Below are 15,758 nucleotides of genomic sequence, written 5' to 3'. Positions count from 1 at the left end.
GCTCAAAACATACAAGAGGTCTACGCCGCAAACTTGTCAAAATTCAATATAGGCTCTCGCCTCCAACGACAACCACAAAGTTAGCTAGGCGCCACTTGCACTGTTGTGCGGCTGCTATCGCCTTCTCGCGTAGGAGAAAATATCGGTAAACTCGAGGCGTCCTCCACTGAGGCGTCGTTATAGTTAGAATGCATTATCCATGCCCTTCGTGCTTCGTCCAAGCTAGGCTGGGCCCGACACCATGTTCGTGCTGGTCGCTGGCATTCATCTCCAAGGTTGCCCGCTCTCGCTACTATGGCAGCATCTCCAGTCTGCGGCCTTTTGGACACGCCTGAGCCGGATATGTGGCTATCGCAAGCTCTTCTTGATCTGCACCCTCTTCCCGTAGCTTCGGCACCGGACGCGCGCCGGCCCAGCTTCACCTCGCACCAAGGATCCAACGGTTCTCCGACCCCGCCATCCGCCCCTGTGCCGGCCATGGACGCGACCACATCCCTCCCCGGGGTCGCTCCCGGGGCCCGCCCGTCGCGGCTCGACAGGCTGGCCCGCACGCGGCTCTTGGGGCGGTACATGCCGGCGCGGCGGCACCGCGGCGGCATCGCGGGCGTGTTGGCCCTGGCGGCCGAGACGCTGCCGGGCGACGACCACCTGCCCGAGTCGGCCGACTTCCGCGCCATGCTCCAGTCGTACCTCTCGAGCGGCCGGCCCAGCGTGCGCTGGGGCAACGCCATCCTCGACATCGTCTCGGCCCGCCTGGCCGCGCTCGACCGCGTCGACGACGCCCTCGCGGCCCTGCGCCTCCCCCTCCCCGGCGGCGCCTACTGCGAGGAGTGGGACGAGGCCGCCTGGCTCCGCGCCGCGCGCGGCCCGCCGGCGGGCCCCGCCGGCGCCGGCGTGCCCGAGCTCTACCGCGACTGGCAGGCCGTGCTGGCCACGGCGGGGGTGGCGTTTCACACGCGCCCTGCGCAGGGCGACGTGCTGCCCATCTCGTCGGGATCCACTCGTGGTGGCCGTGGTGGTGGCGACAGCGGCGGTGGCGTCGTGCTCGTTGGGGCCGGGGCGGTCGAGTTCACGCGCCCGCTGCGGTTCGTGGCAGCCTCGCTGGCCGAGTGCGGCGCGCCGGCGTCGGGCCCCGAGGCCCGCGCAGTGGTCAGGGAGCTGCGGCGGGCAGCGGTCGCGTATGGGCGGCGGCGCGGGAGGGCTCGCTGCTGGTCGCTCCGCTACCTGCACCGCGAGCTGCCGCCGCACGAGGCCGATGGTTACAGCCCGTGGTGGAAGCGGTGGGCGCGCGCGGTTGGCTGCGGGTTCAGGCGGTCGGTGGTATCGGCGAGTTTGGATTGGGCGGCGCCCTAGTAAACTGCGCAGAGCAACACCAGGCCTTAGCTCTAGCCTTAGCGCGAGGATTTCAGCGTGTGAGCGGGCACCAGGCCCACCTGACACCCGGGTGGGACAGCACCTCCAGCGCCGACCCCTGTTGCATCCTTGCAGGGGTAATGGGATGGCTTCATTTCCCAGGCTTTTGCACCAAAAATGGGAAGCGAAGCCACCCGCACATCCACAACGAACACAAGCCAAGCCTTTTGGCGCCATCTCCCAGAGAAGTTGAGACTCATCGCAGATGATGTGATTCGTGGCACGCACGCATAGTTCCAACAAAAATTCTTGCCCGGGGAGCTGGTACATTTTCCAAGGTGTCTGTCATGCGTGCTTCTTCTTCTACCTCTAGATACCCGCGGGCAGTTGGGCACCAGGCACTTGAGCCGTAGCTAACACAGTAGACAATTACAAAAAAGATTCCTCGTCCTAAAATCCAAAGTCTCGGTGAAATGAAAACAAAAGGCCCAAAACTTCCCGCCATCCACTCTCCGTCCCATTGATCTCCCAAGGCCAGCTACCTGCGACATACCTACCTATCTACGTAGGCACTGGGCTGTCCTGTGTCTGGAGCTTGCTGCTGCCCTCCTGAGCCCCGGCCTCGTCTTGAGCCTCCTTCAGTTCCGTGTGTTCTGCTCTCTTCAGTGGTATGTAGTTGCGTTCGCCGACTGATGTCGATTCGTACCACGTCCCCTGCAGGCTATAGTATGACAGAGCGGGTGGCGAGATCTCCACCCACCTGCTCCCGTCAGGCTCGGGGAAGTTCCAATAGGGCGGTGGCTTCTTGGCGCCGGGGATACAGACGCGAGCCCTGATGGGTGGGAGCAGCAAGATGCGGCGGTCGCCGTTCGGTTGGGTCGGGGGCATGTCTGGCGGGAAGTAGAACTCGGCAAAGTAGAGCCCCGAGAACATCTTGAGGGCCAGGCCGGCGGCGCATACGGCAATGTCACGGATCGTGCTGCGGGCGACTTCGGACCCGATATTGCCCATGGACTTCCATTCGGGGCCTGAGAATTGGGCCAGTTCCTCGGCCGGCATGTCGAACGGGGTCATCAAGCGGACGATCAGTTCCTCAAGTTTGGCGGCGGCGGGCAGGCGGGGGTCATCGTCCTTGAAGGTGGCCGTCTGCATGGGGAACTCGAATCCTTCGTGAGGCGTGACCTCTGTCGTGAGGTAGGTGACTATGAAGCGCCAGAGGCAGCCGCTGGTGAAATCGAAGAACTCTTCCCTCGTGTAGCCGTCACCGAGCTTTTTGGTCAGGAATTCTCTGCCCTTCTGCTGCAGCGCTTGTTTCTTGGCCTTGGAGGCGTGGTGGATGTGGACGATGTCCGGAGGAAGCAGGCTCTCGTCAGGGTGGCATGGGCCATCCGGGTGCATGCGGCGGATGAGGACGCGCATGATGATGGCCGTTAGCGCCTCTCCGCGAACCTCCCACGAGCGATTGAGCAGGTCCCCCCAATCTTCTTCGTCACCAGCGGCAGCTGTGTAGGCCGAGGCATCAAACAAGAAGGGGCCATCGCGATTGGTAGTGCACCTCGCGACCAACTGGTTGACCTCAGCCATGAGGAAGGAGGCCAGCTTTTCGAACCGCATGTGCTTGACCTCAGAACCGCATTCGTAGATCATCCCGCTCATTATGGTTGGGATGTCCCGCGGGCCCCTTAGGTGCGCGACGAGCTTGTCTAGCTCGGCTTTCCACTTTTTGGATTGACCTTCCAATTTTTTGGAACGCGAGCGCCAGATGAAATAAACGACAAGGCCGGCGACGAGGGCCGCAATGGCAGCAGAGCCGACAGCTACGCCCGCCACGACCTCGCCAGTGAATCTGGATGACATGGTGGAAGTAGTCTTGTGCGTGGCTGTCTGCCTAGGTAGGTGGGTAGGTGGGTAGGTAGCTATGTAAAACGAGAGACGGGAGAGTGGAAGAGTAAAGATGGGAGGTGAGAGAAGGCAAGGGACGGGTGACGGGGGAGAGAGCGAAGAGCCGGTAGGTCCAAGCACCTCTTCCTGTCTGCCTATTTTCTTTATCTTGCCGCAGATCCAATTGGAATGTAAGCAGTGCTGTTTTCAGCTGCCCGGAGTGGTGGGCCGGCATGCGGCATCACATTCCGGTGACATCCCGGCAGTCTCTCGCCCAACTAGGTAGGTAATGAGACACCAAACAGACTAGGCAAAGGGATTGGATGCCGCATCGTTGCTTTTGTTTCTCCTGTTCCAGGCGGCCTCCTCTCCATTTGCTTGTCATCTGTCATATCGCTTCAGCTCTCTTTGGCACGTTGCTAGCACAGAGTCACGGCCAAGCAACCCCTTTCTCATGGGAGGGAGCACCGGCCATCTTCGCTCCTTGCGAGGTGGCCAGCGCGTCGCTGGTTCGTCTCGTATTTGCTCGGCTGGATGAGGTGGCTTTTTGGACAAAGAAAAGAAGCAAATAGACGGCATCACAGCCTTCTGCCTGAAGCACTACGGCCATGCTAGCGAGCAGGGGAGAAGAGCTCATGCAATCATGGGAACAGAGGCGCTGTCGGCCTACAAAAACGCAGGCCGAACCTCAAGCTTTGGAGTTTCCCAGAAGCTCGACATCTCAACCAGTCCGCACCAAACAACTAGAAGTCCTTTTTTGCCGGGTATCACCGGGCACACATCCACCCACCTTCATCTTTTCCACCCGACCCAGAGTCTCACCGCCTCCCAGCATCACTGCCAAGACGGGAACTTGCATCGCTTTCCCAACAGCCGGGAGTGCTGTCAACCGAGCTCGCCAGAAACACCCTCATCTTCAGCTCTTCCATCGGCCAAGCCCACCCCTCACCCAACACTGCCACCAAGATAGGAGGCCGCGACGCTCGCTGTCCACCTAGGTCAAAGCGAGCAGGCAGAGAGGCCTTGTTGGCCGGGATCATCAGAGACACAGCTGGCTGATCTCGCTGGTGGATCTCCCTCTTCGACCAAGCACGCTCCCCCCAACCTCACTGCCAAGACGGGAAGCCGCATCGTTCCCCCCTCAGCCCATCCGCCAACTGTGACGGCAAGCCCACCTGCCTATCCAAGCGGGTCCATCGTCACAAGTACCCTCCCGTCAATCATTCCGCCGGCTCAGTCACACGACCGCTAGGACCCAAGATGGTCGTCGTGGAAGGCGCCTCAGTTTTGGCCGTCGCCAAGGGCGCCGTCACTGTGGTAAAGACCACCTACGTCGTGTACACGCAGTTGAAGGCGTTTCAGAACGCCCCAAGCAACTTCAAGGGACTGGTGGGCTTAGTTGAGCACATGGAACGCAGTCTCGAGAGGGCAGACGCGGCCCGACGTGAGGCTCGAGAGCGTCATAATGCGCATGTCCACAATGACTTGATGGGTGCGCAGGCGACCGTCCTCAGCCTGTATAAAGACCTTGCCAACAAGCTCGACCTCACGCAAAAAACCCAAGACCTTGCCAGCGATCGAAAAAGAACGGTCTGCTGGACGCGGATCAAGGTGTATATCGATGGCAATGAGTACAAGGACCTCAAGGCCGATATCTTTGAGTGGTGTGCGATCCTGGATAGGAATTCTGACAGCTTGGAGAAGTCTTCAGGAAGCGCGCCTCTTGACGGAGCGGCTGAACCTCGGCACGGCTGAACCCCAGGGATGGAATGCTCGGTCGCTTCATTCCTGCCGGCAGGCGCACAGGGACCTTGACCTCCTGGGGATGCGAAGCCAATTTGCAAACGGGCATACACATCTCTGCTTCAATCCTCCTCGGCAGGCACCCACACGCGCACTCTCTCCTTATCTTCATTTTCCTCGTGCTTGATCTTACTGCGTTGCATCGCTCCTCCTGATCGTGTGTGGATTTATCTCATTTCTGTCTTCTTCCTTTCGTCCTCTACTTTGTCCTCTCCTTGCTGTCCTCTTCCCCCTACTGTTCCCCCTCCCTCTTCTTTCCCTCTCTCTATTCCTCCCTGTTCCATCCCCCTAATCATCGATACTCTTGCACCCATCACTCGTTACAATTTTGCTTTTTGTTTATACGACGTCATACCGCACCTACCCAACGCCCATCTCCACCAACATAGGAATTATTGGCCGCTGGCACGGATGCGAGTTATGCAGCCAATCATCAGCACCGATTTCCATCCGCCATTGCAGCGCTTCCATGACACTCTGCACCCCAGTGCGATGGCGCACAAAGCGAAAAGATCTCCTATGTTTCGAAACATCGGCCTCTGCTTCTTGGATAGACTTATAGACTACTCTCAATAAACTCCCGGTTTGCCCTCTGTGTTCACATCAAGAACTGAGCGGGCGGGACAAGTTTGGGACTTGTAATTAGAAGCTGTGTATCAACTATTTTTTATTGACATATCATATCTGAAAACTTGTCGTTCCGGCAGGGGCCGACGTTCTATCCCCCTCATGGATGCTGGGTCATGATTGGAAATGAGCTGATGCACGTGCGGGATCTCCAGCTGCAACAGCTGCCCATCTATCTGTCTGCTCAGGTACCTAGGTACCTGCCTGGTTAAGCTTTGCTAGGTACGAATAGGTAGATATTGACCGAGATCGATAGCGGGGAGGGGTGTCCCCGACAGTAGGTGGATAAGAACCCCATCGACGTATTAACATGCGTTTGCTCACATTCATGGTTGCGCTGGTATGCACCCACACCATATCTTCCAAGCTCTCCCATCTTTGACCGTCCCTTCCTTCCACCCTCTCCTCCGTCCAACCCTCTCTTCTCCTTTCAACCCTCCCCTCCGTTCGGCTCTCCCTTTCCTTCAACCCCCTGCATCACCCAGATCATTTACAACATCCCCCAAGCTATCCGCCAGCAGCTCCGAAAGCAGCAATGCGGGCACCCAGGAGACCCGAGAAGCCCAGGCTCGCCGTGGCCGTGGATTTCGGAACCACGCGTAAGCCAAGAACCCTAGTCACAGAAACGCAGAGACCCCTCTTCAACCCATCAATCGAGGACCCAAAACTAACTAAAGACCTCATCCCCACAGTGACTAAAGCCACCATACTTATCTTGCACCCAGACAATGAGCCGCAGATGATCGACGTGCGAAACTACCCCGGGGATACCGCCGGAGATAGCATGGTACCGTCAGTCCTCTCATACAGTGCCTATGGCGAAGGCAGCAGCCGAATGTGTTTCGGATACGAAGCACAGCAAGAGCTGTGCTCCGGCGACCCCCAGCGAGTTATATACGGTCGATTCAAGCCCGAATTCCCCAGCGGGTCGGTCAGGCCGATCAATGCCGATGGGCCGACACGCAATGTAGATGAGCTCTACCTCCGCATGGCCCAGATCATGTATCACCACATCCGGTATTTTTACCGAACCGCTGTCAGAAATGATTACGACATGCCTCTGCCCGACTGGGAGGAGATCCCGGTGGAGTTTTGCTTCAGCGTCCCTGCCACTGGTAGCCCAGAGCTCGCCGGCGAGAAGCTCAAGCAGCTGGCGAGACAGGCTGGCTTCGGAGGTGTCCCTGGCCACTCTATTTTCCATGTCGTCCTCACTGAGGGTGAGGCGTCAGCTATTTTCTCCCTTACGTCCCGAGATGGGGTATTCAAGGCAAGTCTCAAGGTTTGGGATAGCGAAGCCCCGAGATTTCGGTATGCTGACAAACTTGCGCCTTTGCGAATCTTCAGACCGGCGAGACAGTAGTGGTTGTCGATGTCGGTGGGGCTACATCGGTATGTGTCGGTTGGTCTGCGAGCTGCTACCTAGGCTGCTGTGGGGCAGTGTTTCTCCTTGTGTTGGGTATTGCTGACATACAGTTTCGAAACTAGGACCTCTGCGTTCTCAATGTCACCGATCAGAACGCCGCTCAAGTGGCTCTCGACTTTGCGGAGCCTGTCCGGGGCCAGTCCATCGGCGCAATAAATGTCAACAATGAGCTCGAGCAGCGTCTTGCTCAGTTCCTCACAGCACGTGTCGACAACCCTGTATCGTTGGCTCGGTCAATTGTCAATAATTTCAAGCTCGAGGTCGAGAAAATTGCGGTGTGCTCACAGACCAGCAAAGGCAATGGGGTCAAGATCAAGATCCGTGTGACTGCGGCACCTGAGGGAGGCAACCAGAGTGGCAGTGGCTCAGATCCAGCCACTGCTGGGTTGTCGATAGCAGGTAACCAGCTGACCATCGGAAGGTGAGCTCAACCCACCCGAACCTCATTTCTGTACACACACACAGCGCATCCTAACCACGATTCTCGTTTCTAACCACCCCGACTCAAAAGCGATCTCATCCAACGTCTGGTTGACGCCCAGGTGCTTGGAACGGGAGGGTATGGAGATGTGTACCTCAAGCGCCAACTGGACGCTGTGATCGAGGATGCGTGGATAAAGAGAACCGCGGGGACCAGCGGCGAGGTCCACCTCATCCTGTGGTCGGGCGGTTTCGGAAGCTCTGCCTACGTGCGTGGCCAACTCCAGAGGCGCCTGATTGAAGAGCGCGACGGCGAACCTCGGCCCTACGGACCCCCGGTCCACCGCAACATCAAGGACCTGAAGTTTGCAGTCTCAAGTGAGCCCCAGATGTGCGTCTGCAAGGGACTCCTGCAGCACTGGCTGAAAGACTGGGAAAGCTCACCACTGGAGCAGGAGGGGCAGGCGGAGGACGCGCAGGGACAGAAGAAGCGGAAGGGATCCTGGTGGAGACGCATGTTCCGGCTTCACAAAAAGTGAGGCTGGGTCTCAGGCAGCACGGGAAGGGGGCAGGAGAGAGAGGCTCCGGCGGTCGTGTGGACATTCAATTCTTTCGATGAAGGGAGTTATAGGGGTCGAATGGGGCTACGGTGGCACATAGATACACGTAGGTAGTCACCGCTCCTAACTCGGCATATGTTGTCGTGATGGTTCAATTGCCTTGGTGTGTATAGGCAGCAGAGGTGCAATGACACCGTTCCGTATTCTCGATGCCCTCGTCATTGTCCATCCTGTCACCAGGCTTGGTATGCTGCTTTCGGCGACAAAGACTTCACGCTTCGGTGGACAGAGGACAGATGCAAACCAGAAAAGGGCGGGTATGTAAGGAGACAAAGCACCAGGGGGGACTGGGCCGTCGGCACCCCTTGGGAAGAACACCACAACACAAAAAGTAGTCGACAAAAACACCAGCTTCCCCACCAAAAGAAAAACACAACGAAACATCTTCCGACAGAAGCAGCGAATCTCCCATGGCTGCAAGTAGCGACACGGAGGGGGCCGCAAAGGCGACGTCCCTGGCGCGCGGAGCCGTCTACTGCTGGGACGACTTCAAGGCCAAGCGCCTGCTGTGTTGGTACGCCGCAGAGGTGGACCGGCAGCTGGGGCTTCCCGAGAACACGACCGCTGCCGCCGTCAAAAAGCACGAGGAAATGGGGGCGGCGGCGGCGCAGCCCGAGGAGCAGCCAGGGAATAACCCTGCTGCGTCGCCAGACCCGAACGGGCCGCCCGTCGTCCGTGTGCAGCCGCGCAGGGCTGCGAAGCGGCGACTGACGGTCGCCGAGCTCCTGGCCGGCCACAAGCCTCCCGGCAGCAAGAGCAACAAGAAGAGCAAGGGGGAAGGTAACGACTATGCGCTCAGCCGCTGGGAGCTCGCTGAGGCCTCCAGAGGAAGCCAGGGCGTTGCCGAAGCAGCCGCGGTCGCGGACGACAGGGCGGCAGCAGCAGCAGCAGCAGCAGCAGCAGTCGTAGCGAGGGCCTTCCTGGCTCGCGTGGAGGCGGCCGTGTCCGCCAGGGCCGTGGAGCTGGCCGCCGCAAGAAACGAGCGGATGGCCGCCGGGGCCCCTCGGGTGCGCTGCGCGCTCGACGAGGTCCTGGCCAGGCAGACCATGGGCTGTGCGTGCTGCCGAGCCGACGGGGACACGCGGGGCAGCGGCGGCGGCGGCGGCGGCGGAGACGGGCCCAGGGCGCAGGCCACGGTCCTTGTGCTCCCGCCCAGGAGGCCTGCTGCGCTCATGCTGCCCACGCCGAGCCTCGGCAGGTGGCCTGGCATTCCCACCGCCCTCGCGGGCGGGGGCGAGGGGCGCGTGGGCGGCGAGGGGAAAAGACTGCGCGGCACTGCCGGGGAAGATTATGCCCCCAAACGGCGGCGTGCAGATGTCCCCGTACAGCCCTTGAGGCAGCAGGCATGCGATAGCTTCCTTGGGGAAGCGGACGAAGACATTGAGCTCGGGCGCGTCGCCGTTGGCGGCCTGCGTTTCGCGTTGGATATTTGCAAAGGCATCGGGGGGAGGAAAAGGATATTAATGCTCTGAGCTTCATCGCTAAAATCGAAGCGAAAAACAATCACAAAGACCAAAAAACAAGCGTGTAGGAGTTGCTCCATTGCGGGATTCGAATTGGGGTATTAAGATCGCCTAGGCCACCTCTACAAAAAGTGCAACGCTGTTCTCCTTTACGGCACGATAGAGCCTACAACCGGGTGCTTGATCCTTGAAGGGGTTGTCCATCTCCCATCACATCATTCCCTGCCGTTATAGTAACAACCACTTCAATAGAGCGCTCCTGGGCCTACCACAGTCTGAGGTGTTGGTATTTAGGCACTGTCAAACCTTTGCGCGCTCCTTGCGCGTTTTTTTTCTTACCCTGGGCGCGTTTCTTCCTCTGCCGTCTTGGCTTCCTACGCTCCCACACTCCTCCCGTCATGCTCTCGCCTTGCCGCTCTCCCTTCCCAGCATAACCTGCCAGCCGCCCGCCCGCCCAAGCATTTCCTACCGCTAGGAGCCATGTCGCTCGAGATACCAGAGACCGAGAGGCTTTCACACAGCCTTAGGAGATAGACGAGATCTGCCCAGGCCACTACGACCACGTCAAACGGGAACGACCAAACCAGGACTTCTGGCTCTCTAACGTTGGCACCCTCGAGCCGCAAGTTCGCAAGACCATGTCGCCCCCCCGACCTGACCAGCGCCAAAAGACTCTGGGCCTGCATGGCTTCAGCTTTGGAGGCAGCACACCGGGGGTTCGGCACGTACGGTGGTGGTATTCTGCGTGTCGTTGACTTCCACAGCCAAGTGTGCGCCGACCCGCCAGCCATGATGTCGAGCCTGACGACGGTTTTAACTAGGTAAGAACCTAGGTATGGGAAACGGCGGTGGGCCATCATGTAGAAAAGTACCGGGAAGCAAACAGGAAAACGGACGGTAGTGAGATGATGACCATTAGGGAAAGAGCAGTGTTGCGCGTCCCCCGGGACCTCTTCGATGCGAGCAACATGCCGGACAAGCTCTGCGACATCCTTCAGCAGCCCCCCCCTCGCCCCCTCTGCCACATCAGCCAGAAGCCCAGCGTTGGTCGTTGCTGGCACGAGCCCGCCGAGCGCCTGCGGCACAACTGGAAGGGAGAGGATCGAGCCCTCTCCCTCCCGCGAGCACCGCGGCATCGCCGACTTTTCCATCAGGGCAAGAATCAGAGCCCAACCCTCCCCGAGCGCGACGCTAGCGGACGCCCCATCGTCCCCCATCCTGCCCCCCGAGAACCCGCCGCCTTGCGCCGATGAGGATCGCCAGGACAAGTACAAAGAGCTGTTTGCAGCAGCTGACGGGCCGATACTGGCCGTGCCTGGTTACCCCGCCCACTGCTAGAGACAGTGTGCCACGCTCTTGTGGCCGTGAGGGGCTAGGCCTTGGACCGCATCATGGTGGGAAAGGGCGGGTCCTAGGCGCCGTTACCTTGGGTACGATACAGCATAGGCCCCCGCGCCATAAAGAGAGGGATGCCGTCTGGGAGCGAGTACGGGGACTGGCGATCACTTGGCCGACAGGCAGTTGGCGAGGGGCGGGGGGCGGGGGGCTAACCTTGCAACGACGTGCGCTTAGAACCGAAAGCCAAAACCCCGAAAGCAGATCCGAGAGGCGAGCCGCGCCCACGCCGAGCCAGCAGCCGACACGGACGGTTTAGGCAGGCAAGCAAGCAGACCCAGATAACAAACCCGGCTTGCCGCGGGCGCCCGAGGGAGCTGCCGCCACCGTCCGCACCCACGCAGTCGGCCGGGAAGCAGCGGCCAAGGCATGACGGCCACCACCAGACCAGGCCCGACGCCCGGGCCCCAGCCCCGTGGCCAGCAGACCCACGAGGCTCAGTAGAATGCCCCTTGGCCGCCGGTCAAGAGAATCAGGAGCGCAGCGCCGCCGTCCGACCTCACCACCTCGGGAACACTCACCGCCCAGAAGCCGCCTGAACCCCGGAGGCCCACAAGGCCTCAGATATCGCGGGGCGAGCTGGCGCTTGCCCAAGTAGAGCACGAAAGTGCCGCTTCTGAATGCTGCGGGTGGCAGTAGGCAGAGTCGAAACGAAGTATCGAATCAGATACTTTCGAAGCTCGCTCAGGTACTTTCGAGGATCGCTCCAAGGGTCCTTCAAGCGTACCTTCTTGCGAATACCATATCTTTCCAATGCCGCTCCCTTGCCAACCCCACGGCCGGTCTGACTCCTCAACGCCATACGGACACACCGACCCCGTCGACATCCAATGCGTGCGTCACTGGTGTGACGGTTGTCTGTGTCACATCAAGCTATATTCATCGAGTGGCAAGTGGAGGATGAAAGAAACCGTTTGATTGGTGCTACGTACTAAGGCCTCGAATGAACGAAGCAAGTTCCGTCAAAAAAATAAAACCCATTCTGGTACGCCCGATACCCCCAAGTCGTTCCGTGTCCCTTAACCCTATCCGATCCGGCAAAAAATAAATATAGAAGCGACGTTCCTCCAGTGGCACAGCCCCAGCTATGACCTGATTCCCTCCATGTTGGCTATGCTGACTTGTCGAATTGGCGAAGACAGTGGTGGTTGGTGGGCGAGATGTCTTGGGCTGGACACGCGTCAGGTGGTAGTAGAGTGCGACGGTTGGATGATTGTCGGGGCAAGAGAAGATGGTCGGCTTATTTGCCGCAAGAGGCGCAAGAGCCTGAAGAAGGCGGTATTTTGTCAGCAGGTTGGCGATGGGAATGTGGCAGCAGCAGGTGGGCAGCAGGGTGTCCTAACGTACAGTTGGAACCGCAGTTGCAGTTGGAAGCGCCGGAGCAGCCGCAGTCGCCAGCCATTGTGAATGGAGGTGTGGTGTGGATTTGAATGGAAGTTCGTTGGCTTGAGTTGCTTGGAGGCTTGAGTGGTCTTGAGATCTCGTGGAGGTTGTGTGATGATGAGAACAGGAGAGAAGAACAGCGGGATTGGAGCGAGAGGTGGTCCCTTAAATACACGACTAGAGGCAGTCCACCGAGGGAAGGCACCTGGGAAATCGGGAAGTGGCAACCCACCATTCCCTCCACGGATCCGCCCCGCGCGTCATTTGTGCCGGTTTGCGGCCTTTGTGCGTGGTGGGCAAAGGTGGGATGACGCGGGACCCCTAGGAGCCCCATGGGTCCAGGCCGCACTAGTGGAGGCAGCTGCAGCCCTGTCTGCTAGTCAGGCCAATGAGAGCAGGGCCTCCGCGCCCCCCTGGCAAGCCGGGCAACGCGGGGTTTTCGCCGCTGACGAACCCTTGTCCACAGCCCAGCGTGCTGGTGGGGTCTGCGAGATTTGTGCGTGCTTGTCGACCAATTGCACCCCCACCTCAAACCAACGCCAACCCAGACCGAGAAGCAAGAGAAGACGAATGACGCGGTTTCCAGGCAAAAGTGTCTTGGATCCTGAGATGCACAGCGTGTTGCCTCGTGAAAGCCAGAGACGCGTGACCTCGGTTGCATTGTGGGAATACTTGGGCACATTCCGCGGGATTTGTGCGTGTGTATGCACACACGGTGACATGCCAGAAAGAGAAGGTTCTAGACGACACCATTCGATATCCGCCCCTTCCAAATGGAATCTGGCCTCCATTTTTGCCGCTAATTCGCCTACATGTTTTGGTTGGGTGTCGTTGCCTGCTCCTCCAAGCGGCCCGGACCCATGCTGTGCATGCGCTCGGTGTCCCGTGGCTGGCTGCATGCTTCTGACGGCCGTAGCGATCTGGGGTGATGGTAGCAACCCGTCTTGGCCGTTTACTGCCCGAGAGTCCCACACGCCGGCCCCGCCGGCCACTAAAGATGGCGCGCATGCGGTTAGCTAGTTATAGCATTGCTCTCTCGTCTGTGTTTTGGTCAGTTAGTCTGGGGTTCCCGTCCCTCGCCTGAGATGCGTGCTGTGTGATGCACGGATAGCGGCAGTGAACCCATAGACTGTCATCCCTATCAACGTTGAATGTCCAGGGTAGGGAAGGCGGCCATTCCGGGGCCTTGCTTCGCTTCCTCGTCAATACCCAAGGAAAGATGAGGTCTTGTATCCAATTACCGTCTCTTCATATCTTGGTTGGTTGAGTGAAACACTTGCAGCAATGTGCGGCTCCACCACCCCACCTCTGTCGAACCACGCCAACTTGCTGCATCCATCTCGACTTCAACGTCGAGCATCCAAGTCAACGACAAAGCAGCGACACCGCGATATGTTTGCCCACGGGTGTCAATAAAGCTACAGCAACCCTTACACGCGCAGTATATGCAGGTTTAACCCGCTTCTTATCCCCGCACCGCCTGGGCCAGGGTGCCGACACCGCTCCACACCCAGACTACGGTCATCCATGGCATCAGCTCCGGCCACAGGGCCGCGGCGGCGCGACGAAGCGGCGCCCCGGGATAATGATCCTGTTCACCAATCAGAGGTGTCCACAGGCGGCGCATTTGATGCCGAGTCTCGCATGACCAGAGATGTTGAGTCCCCAGCACCAGCCGGCGTTTCCGAGCCGCAGCAAAAAGGCGATGGCCAGCCCCGGCGGAGACGCCGGAGGAAGAAGTACCCGACGCCGCAGGGTGATCACAAAGAGCCACAGCAGCAGGGAACAGATGAGACGGTTCAACAAGGGAAGAAAGAGATCCCGCATCAAACACAGAACCAACACAAGCCCCAGCAACAGCCAAACCCACAACTACACGCATCTCAAAAACGTCAGCAGCAACAGTACCAGACACAGCAGCCAAATCGGCAGCCGCAGAAGCAGCCACAGCAGCGACATCAAGGCCGTCGTGGACAGCCACCGCCCATTCCAGACCAGCCCCAACCCACATCCCGTCAAAGCAAACAAAGCGGCAGTACTACCCCTGGCCCAGGCCCAGGCGCGGGGACGGGCGGCAGCTCACCGTCCAACAAGAAGCCATCGCCGGCAGTTGCACGTCAGGCCCGGGAGATCAGCAAAGTCCTTTCCGGGGCCATGATCACGACCCCGGCACTCCCGCTGCCGTTCCCGCTTTCCCTAACCCTCGGCGTGACGCTGCTTGCCGCCACCAGCTCCGCCCCGGTCAAGAAGGGGGATGGGTCAGGGGCTCGCCCGGGGTAGGGTAAACATACCAGCACATTTAGTGGCGAGCAGAGCGGTCAGAACCATTTTGGGTGAATAGGTTAGCCTAGCATATAGACACCCTGAGATGTCTCGTCTCTTTGGGTGGCATAGGGCACATTGACAGAGAATAGTAAGGCCCACGCCAATTCGGGACCTCGAGAATCAGTCCAGCCGGGGGCAGAAGAGGAAGTGGATTCGCATTTAAGTAGTGGTAGTAAACAACTAATTGTTTGAGAGCCTACCCAGGCTCCCTCGACAAGAAATTCTTACTCAACATGCAGAACTTTCAACCTCCAAATGCTCAAAGCGCCCGTAGCTATCTGTAGGTGAAGGTTAGAGGAAGAAAGGGGCCCAGTCCATTCATTATGCAAGTTCCGGTGCCAATGACGCAGGCAGGGAATGATATCACCAACGCCAATCCCGAGAAAGCACCCATCAAACCGCAGACACAAGGCCCTTCCTCGACGACCTTGCCGCCTTAACAAAGCGTCCTCGCAGCTTCCAAGCCGCCGCCTTCCCGGCCTTCGCCAGGCCGCGCGACGGCCCGGGCTTCCGAAGCCCAACCGTCCTGCCCGTGGCTCTAGACCGCCTGACGCCGCCGCAGAGCACGACGCCGTCGCGGCCGCCCCGCGGGAGGCGCGCCATCTCGGCAGAGACGCGGGCGTGGTCGCCCCAGAACTCGTGGTTCCGGACATCACCCGCCTCCTCCTCCTCCTCCTCTTCCTCGCCGCTCCTCCTACCCACCAGGCCGTGGCCGAGGCATACACCCCACAGGGCGGCCGGGGGCGAGTCCGCGTCGGTGGCGGGCCCGGCAACCAGGAAGGCGTGGGCCTGCGGGCGGGGGTCGGGCTCGAGCAGGACCGAGAATACGGAGCCCGTGTACAGCGCGGGCCGCGCCCCGGCCATGTCGGCCGGGAACGCCCACCCGTCGTCGTCGTCGTCGTTGCCATTGCTGCCGGCGGTCCTCCTCCTGACCGGGTGCCAGGGCGTGACGACGACGCCGCCAACGCGCCGCACGGGCGCGCACCGCACCCGCGTTCGCAGCACGCCCGCCACGGCCGGGCCCCACGCGGCGTGTGCACGCGCATGCCGCGCGCGAGGTCGCGG

At 59.8% G+C, this 15,758-nt stretch overlaps 8 protein-coding genes across 8 annotated transcripts in view; 5 read left to right on the top strand and 3 right to left on the bottom strand.

Moving 5' to 3' along the window:
• Window positions 1-294: 294 nt before the first annotated feature.
• Window positions 295-1,353, top strand: GGTG_02082 (hypothetical protein; the record flags this gene model as incomplete). The annotated part of the gene is made up of 1 exon (XM_009219853.1): window positions 295-1,353. The coding sequence occupies one exon, from the start codon at window positions 295-297 to the stop codon at window positions 1,351-1,353; it is 1,059 nt and encodes a 352-aa protein (XP_009218117.1).
• A 263-nt stretch (window positions 1,354-1,616) lies between these two features.
• GGTG_02081 (hypothetical protein) lies at window positions 1,617-3,343 on the bottom strand. The gene has a single exon (XM_009219852.1). It carries the CDS (start codon window positions 3,208-3,210, stop codon window positions 1,915-1,917), a length of 1,296 nt encoding a protein of 431 aa, XP_009218116.1. The 5' UTR covers window positions 3,211-3,343; the 3' UTR covers window positions 1,617-1,914.
• A 1,151-nt stretch (window positions 3,344-4,494) lies between these two features.
• Window positions 4,495-4,989, top strand: GGTG_02080 (hypothetical protein; the record flags this gene model as incomplete). Its single annotated transcript, XM_009219851.1, has 1 exon — window positions 4,495-4,989. One exon carries the CDS (start codon window positions 4,495-4,497, stop codon window positions 4,987-4,989), a length of 495 nt encoding a protein of 164 aa, XP_009218115.1.
• Window positions 4,990-6,199: 1,210 nt separating this feature from the next.
• Window positions 6,200-8,138, top strand: GGTG_02079 (hypothetical protein; the record flags this gene model as incomplete). Its single annotated transcript, XM_009219850.1, has 5 exons — window positions 6,200-6,263; window positions 6,357-6,922; window positions 7,009-7,053; window positions 7,150-7,508; window positions 7,599-8,138. 5 exons carry the CDS (start codon window positions 6,200-6,202, stop codon window positions 8,044-8,046), a joined length of 1,482 nt encoding a protein of 493 aa, XP_009218114.1. The 3' UTR covers window positions 8,047-8,138.
• A 399-nt stretch (window positions 8,139-8,537) lies between these two features.
• On the top strand, window positions 8,538-9,599 carry GGTG_02078 (hypothetical protein; the record flags this gene model as incomplete). The annotated part of the gene is made up of 1 exon (XM_009219849.1): window positions 8,538-9,599. The coding sequence occupies one exon, from the start codon at window positions 8,538-8,540 to the stop codon at window positions 9,597-9,599; it is 1,062 nt and encodes a 353-aa protein (XP_009218113.1).
• Window positions 9,600-10,274: 675 nt separating this feature from the next.
• GGTG_02077 (hypothetical protein) lies at window positions 10,275-11,569 on the top strand (the record flags this gene model as incomplete). Its single annotated transcript, XM_009219848.1, has 3 exons — window positions 10,275-10,411; window positions 10,592-10,908; window positions 11,163-11,569. The coding sequence occupies 3 exons, from the start codon at window positions 10,275-10,277 to the stop codon at window positions 11,522-11,524; spliced, it is 816 nt and encodes a 271-aa protein (XP_009218112.1). The 3' UTR covers window positions 11,525-11,569.
• On the bottom strand, window positions 11,546-12,387 carry GGTG_02076 (hypothetical protein; the record flags this gene model as incomplete). Its single annotated transcript, XM_009219847.1, has 4 exons — window positions 11,546-11,608; window positions 11,713-11,843; window positions 11,918-12,010; window positions 12,333-12,387. The coding sequence occupies 4 exons, from the start codon at window positions 12,385-12,387 to the stop codon at window positions 11,546-11,548; spliced, it is 342 nt and encodes a 113-aa protein (XP_009218111.1).
• A 2,557-nt stretch (window positions 12,388-14,944) lies between these two features.
• Window positions 14,945-15,758, bottom strand: part of GGTG_02075 (hypothetical protein) — a 3,366-nt gene continuing 2,552 nt past the window's right edge. The window contains exon 6 of the mRNA XM_009219846.1: window positions 14,945-15,482. Within this exon, the coding sequence (XP_009218110.1) occupies window positions 15,087-15,482 (396 nt within the window). The 3' untranslated portion in view covers window positions 14,945-15,086. The remainder of the gene's footprint in view (window positions 15,483-15,758) is intronic.

The sequence above is a fragment of the Gaeumannomyces tritici genome (genome assembly GCF_000145635.1).
Source record: "Gaeumannomyces tritici R3-111a-1 unplaced genomic scaffold supercont2.1, whole genome shotgun sequence".
In the NCBI taxonomy this organism is placed as follows: Eukaryota; Fungi; Ascomycota; class Sordariomycetes; order Magnaporthales; family Magnaporthaceae; genus Gaeumannomyces; species Gaeumannomyces tritici.
This window is presented reverse-complemented; position numbering and strand designations above follow the sequence as displayed.

What these genes read in the sequence shown, in the direction of transcription:
- GGTG_02081 (XM_009219852.1), bottom strand. Translation starts at nt 3,210, where the DNA reads ATGTCATCCAGATTCACTGGCGAGGTCGTGGCGGGCGTAGCTGTCGGC.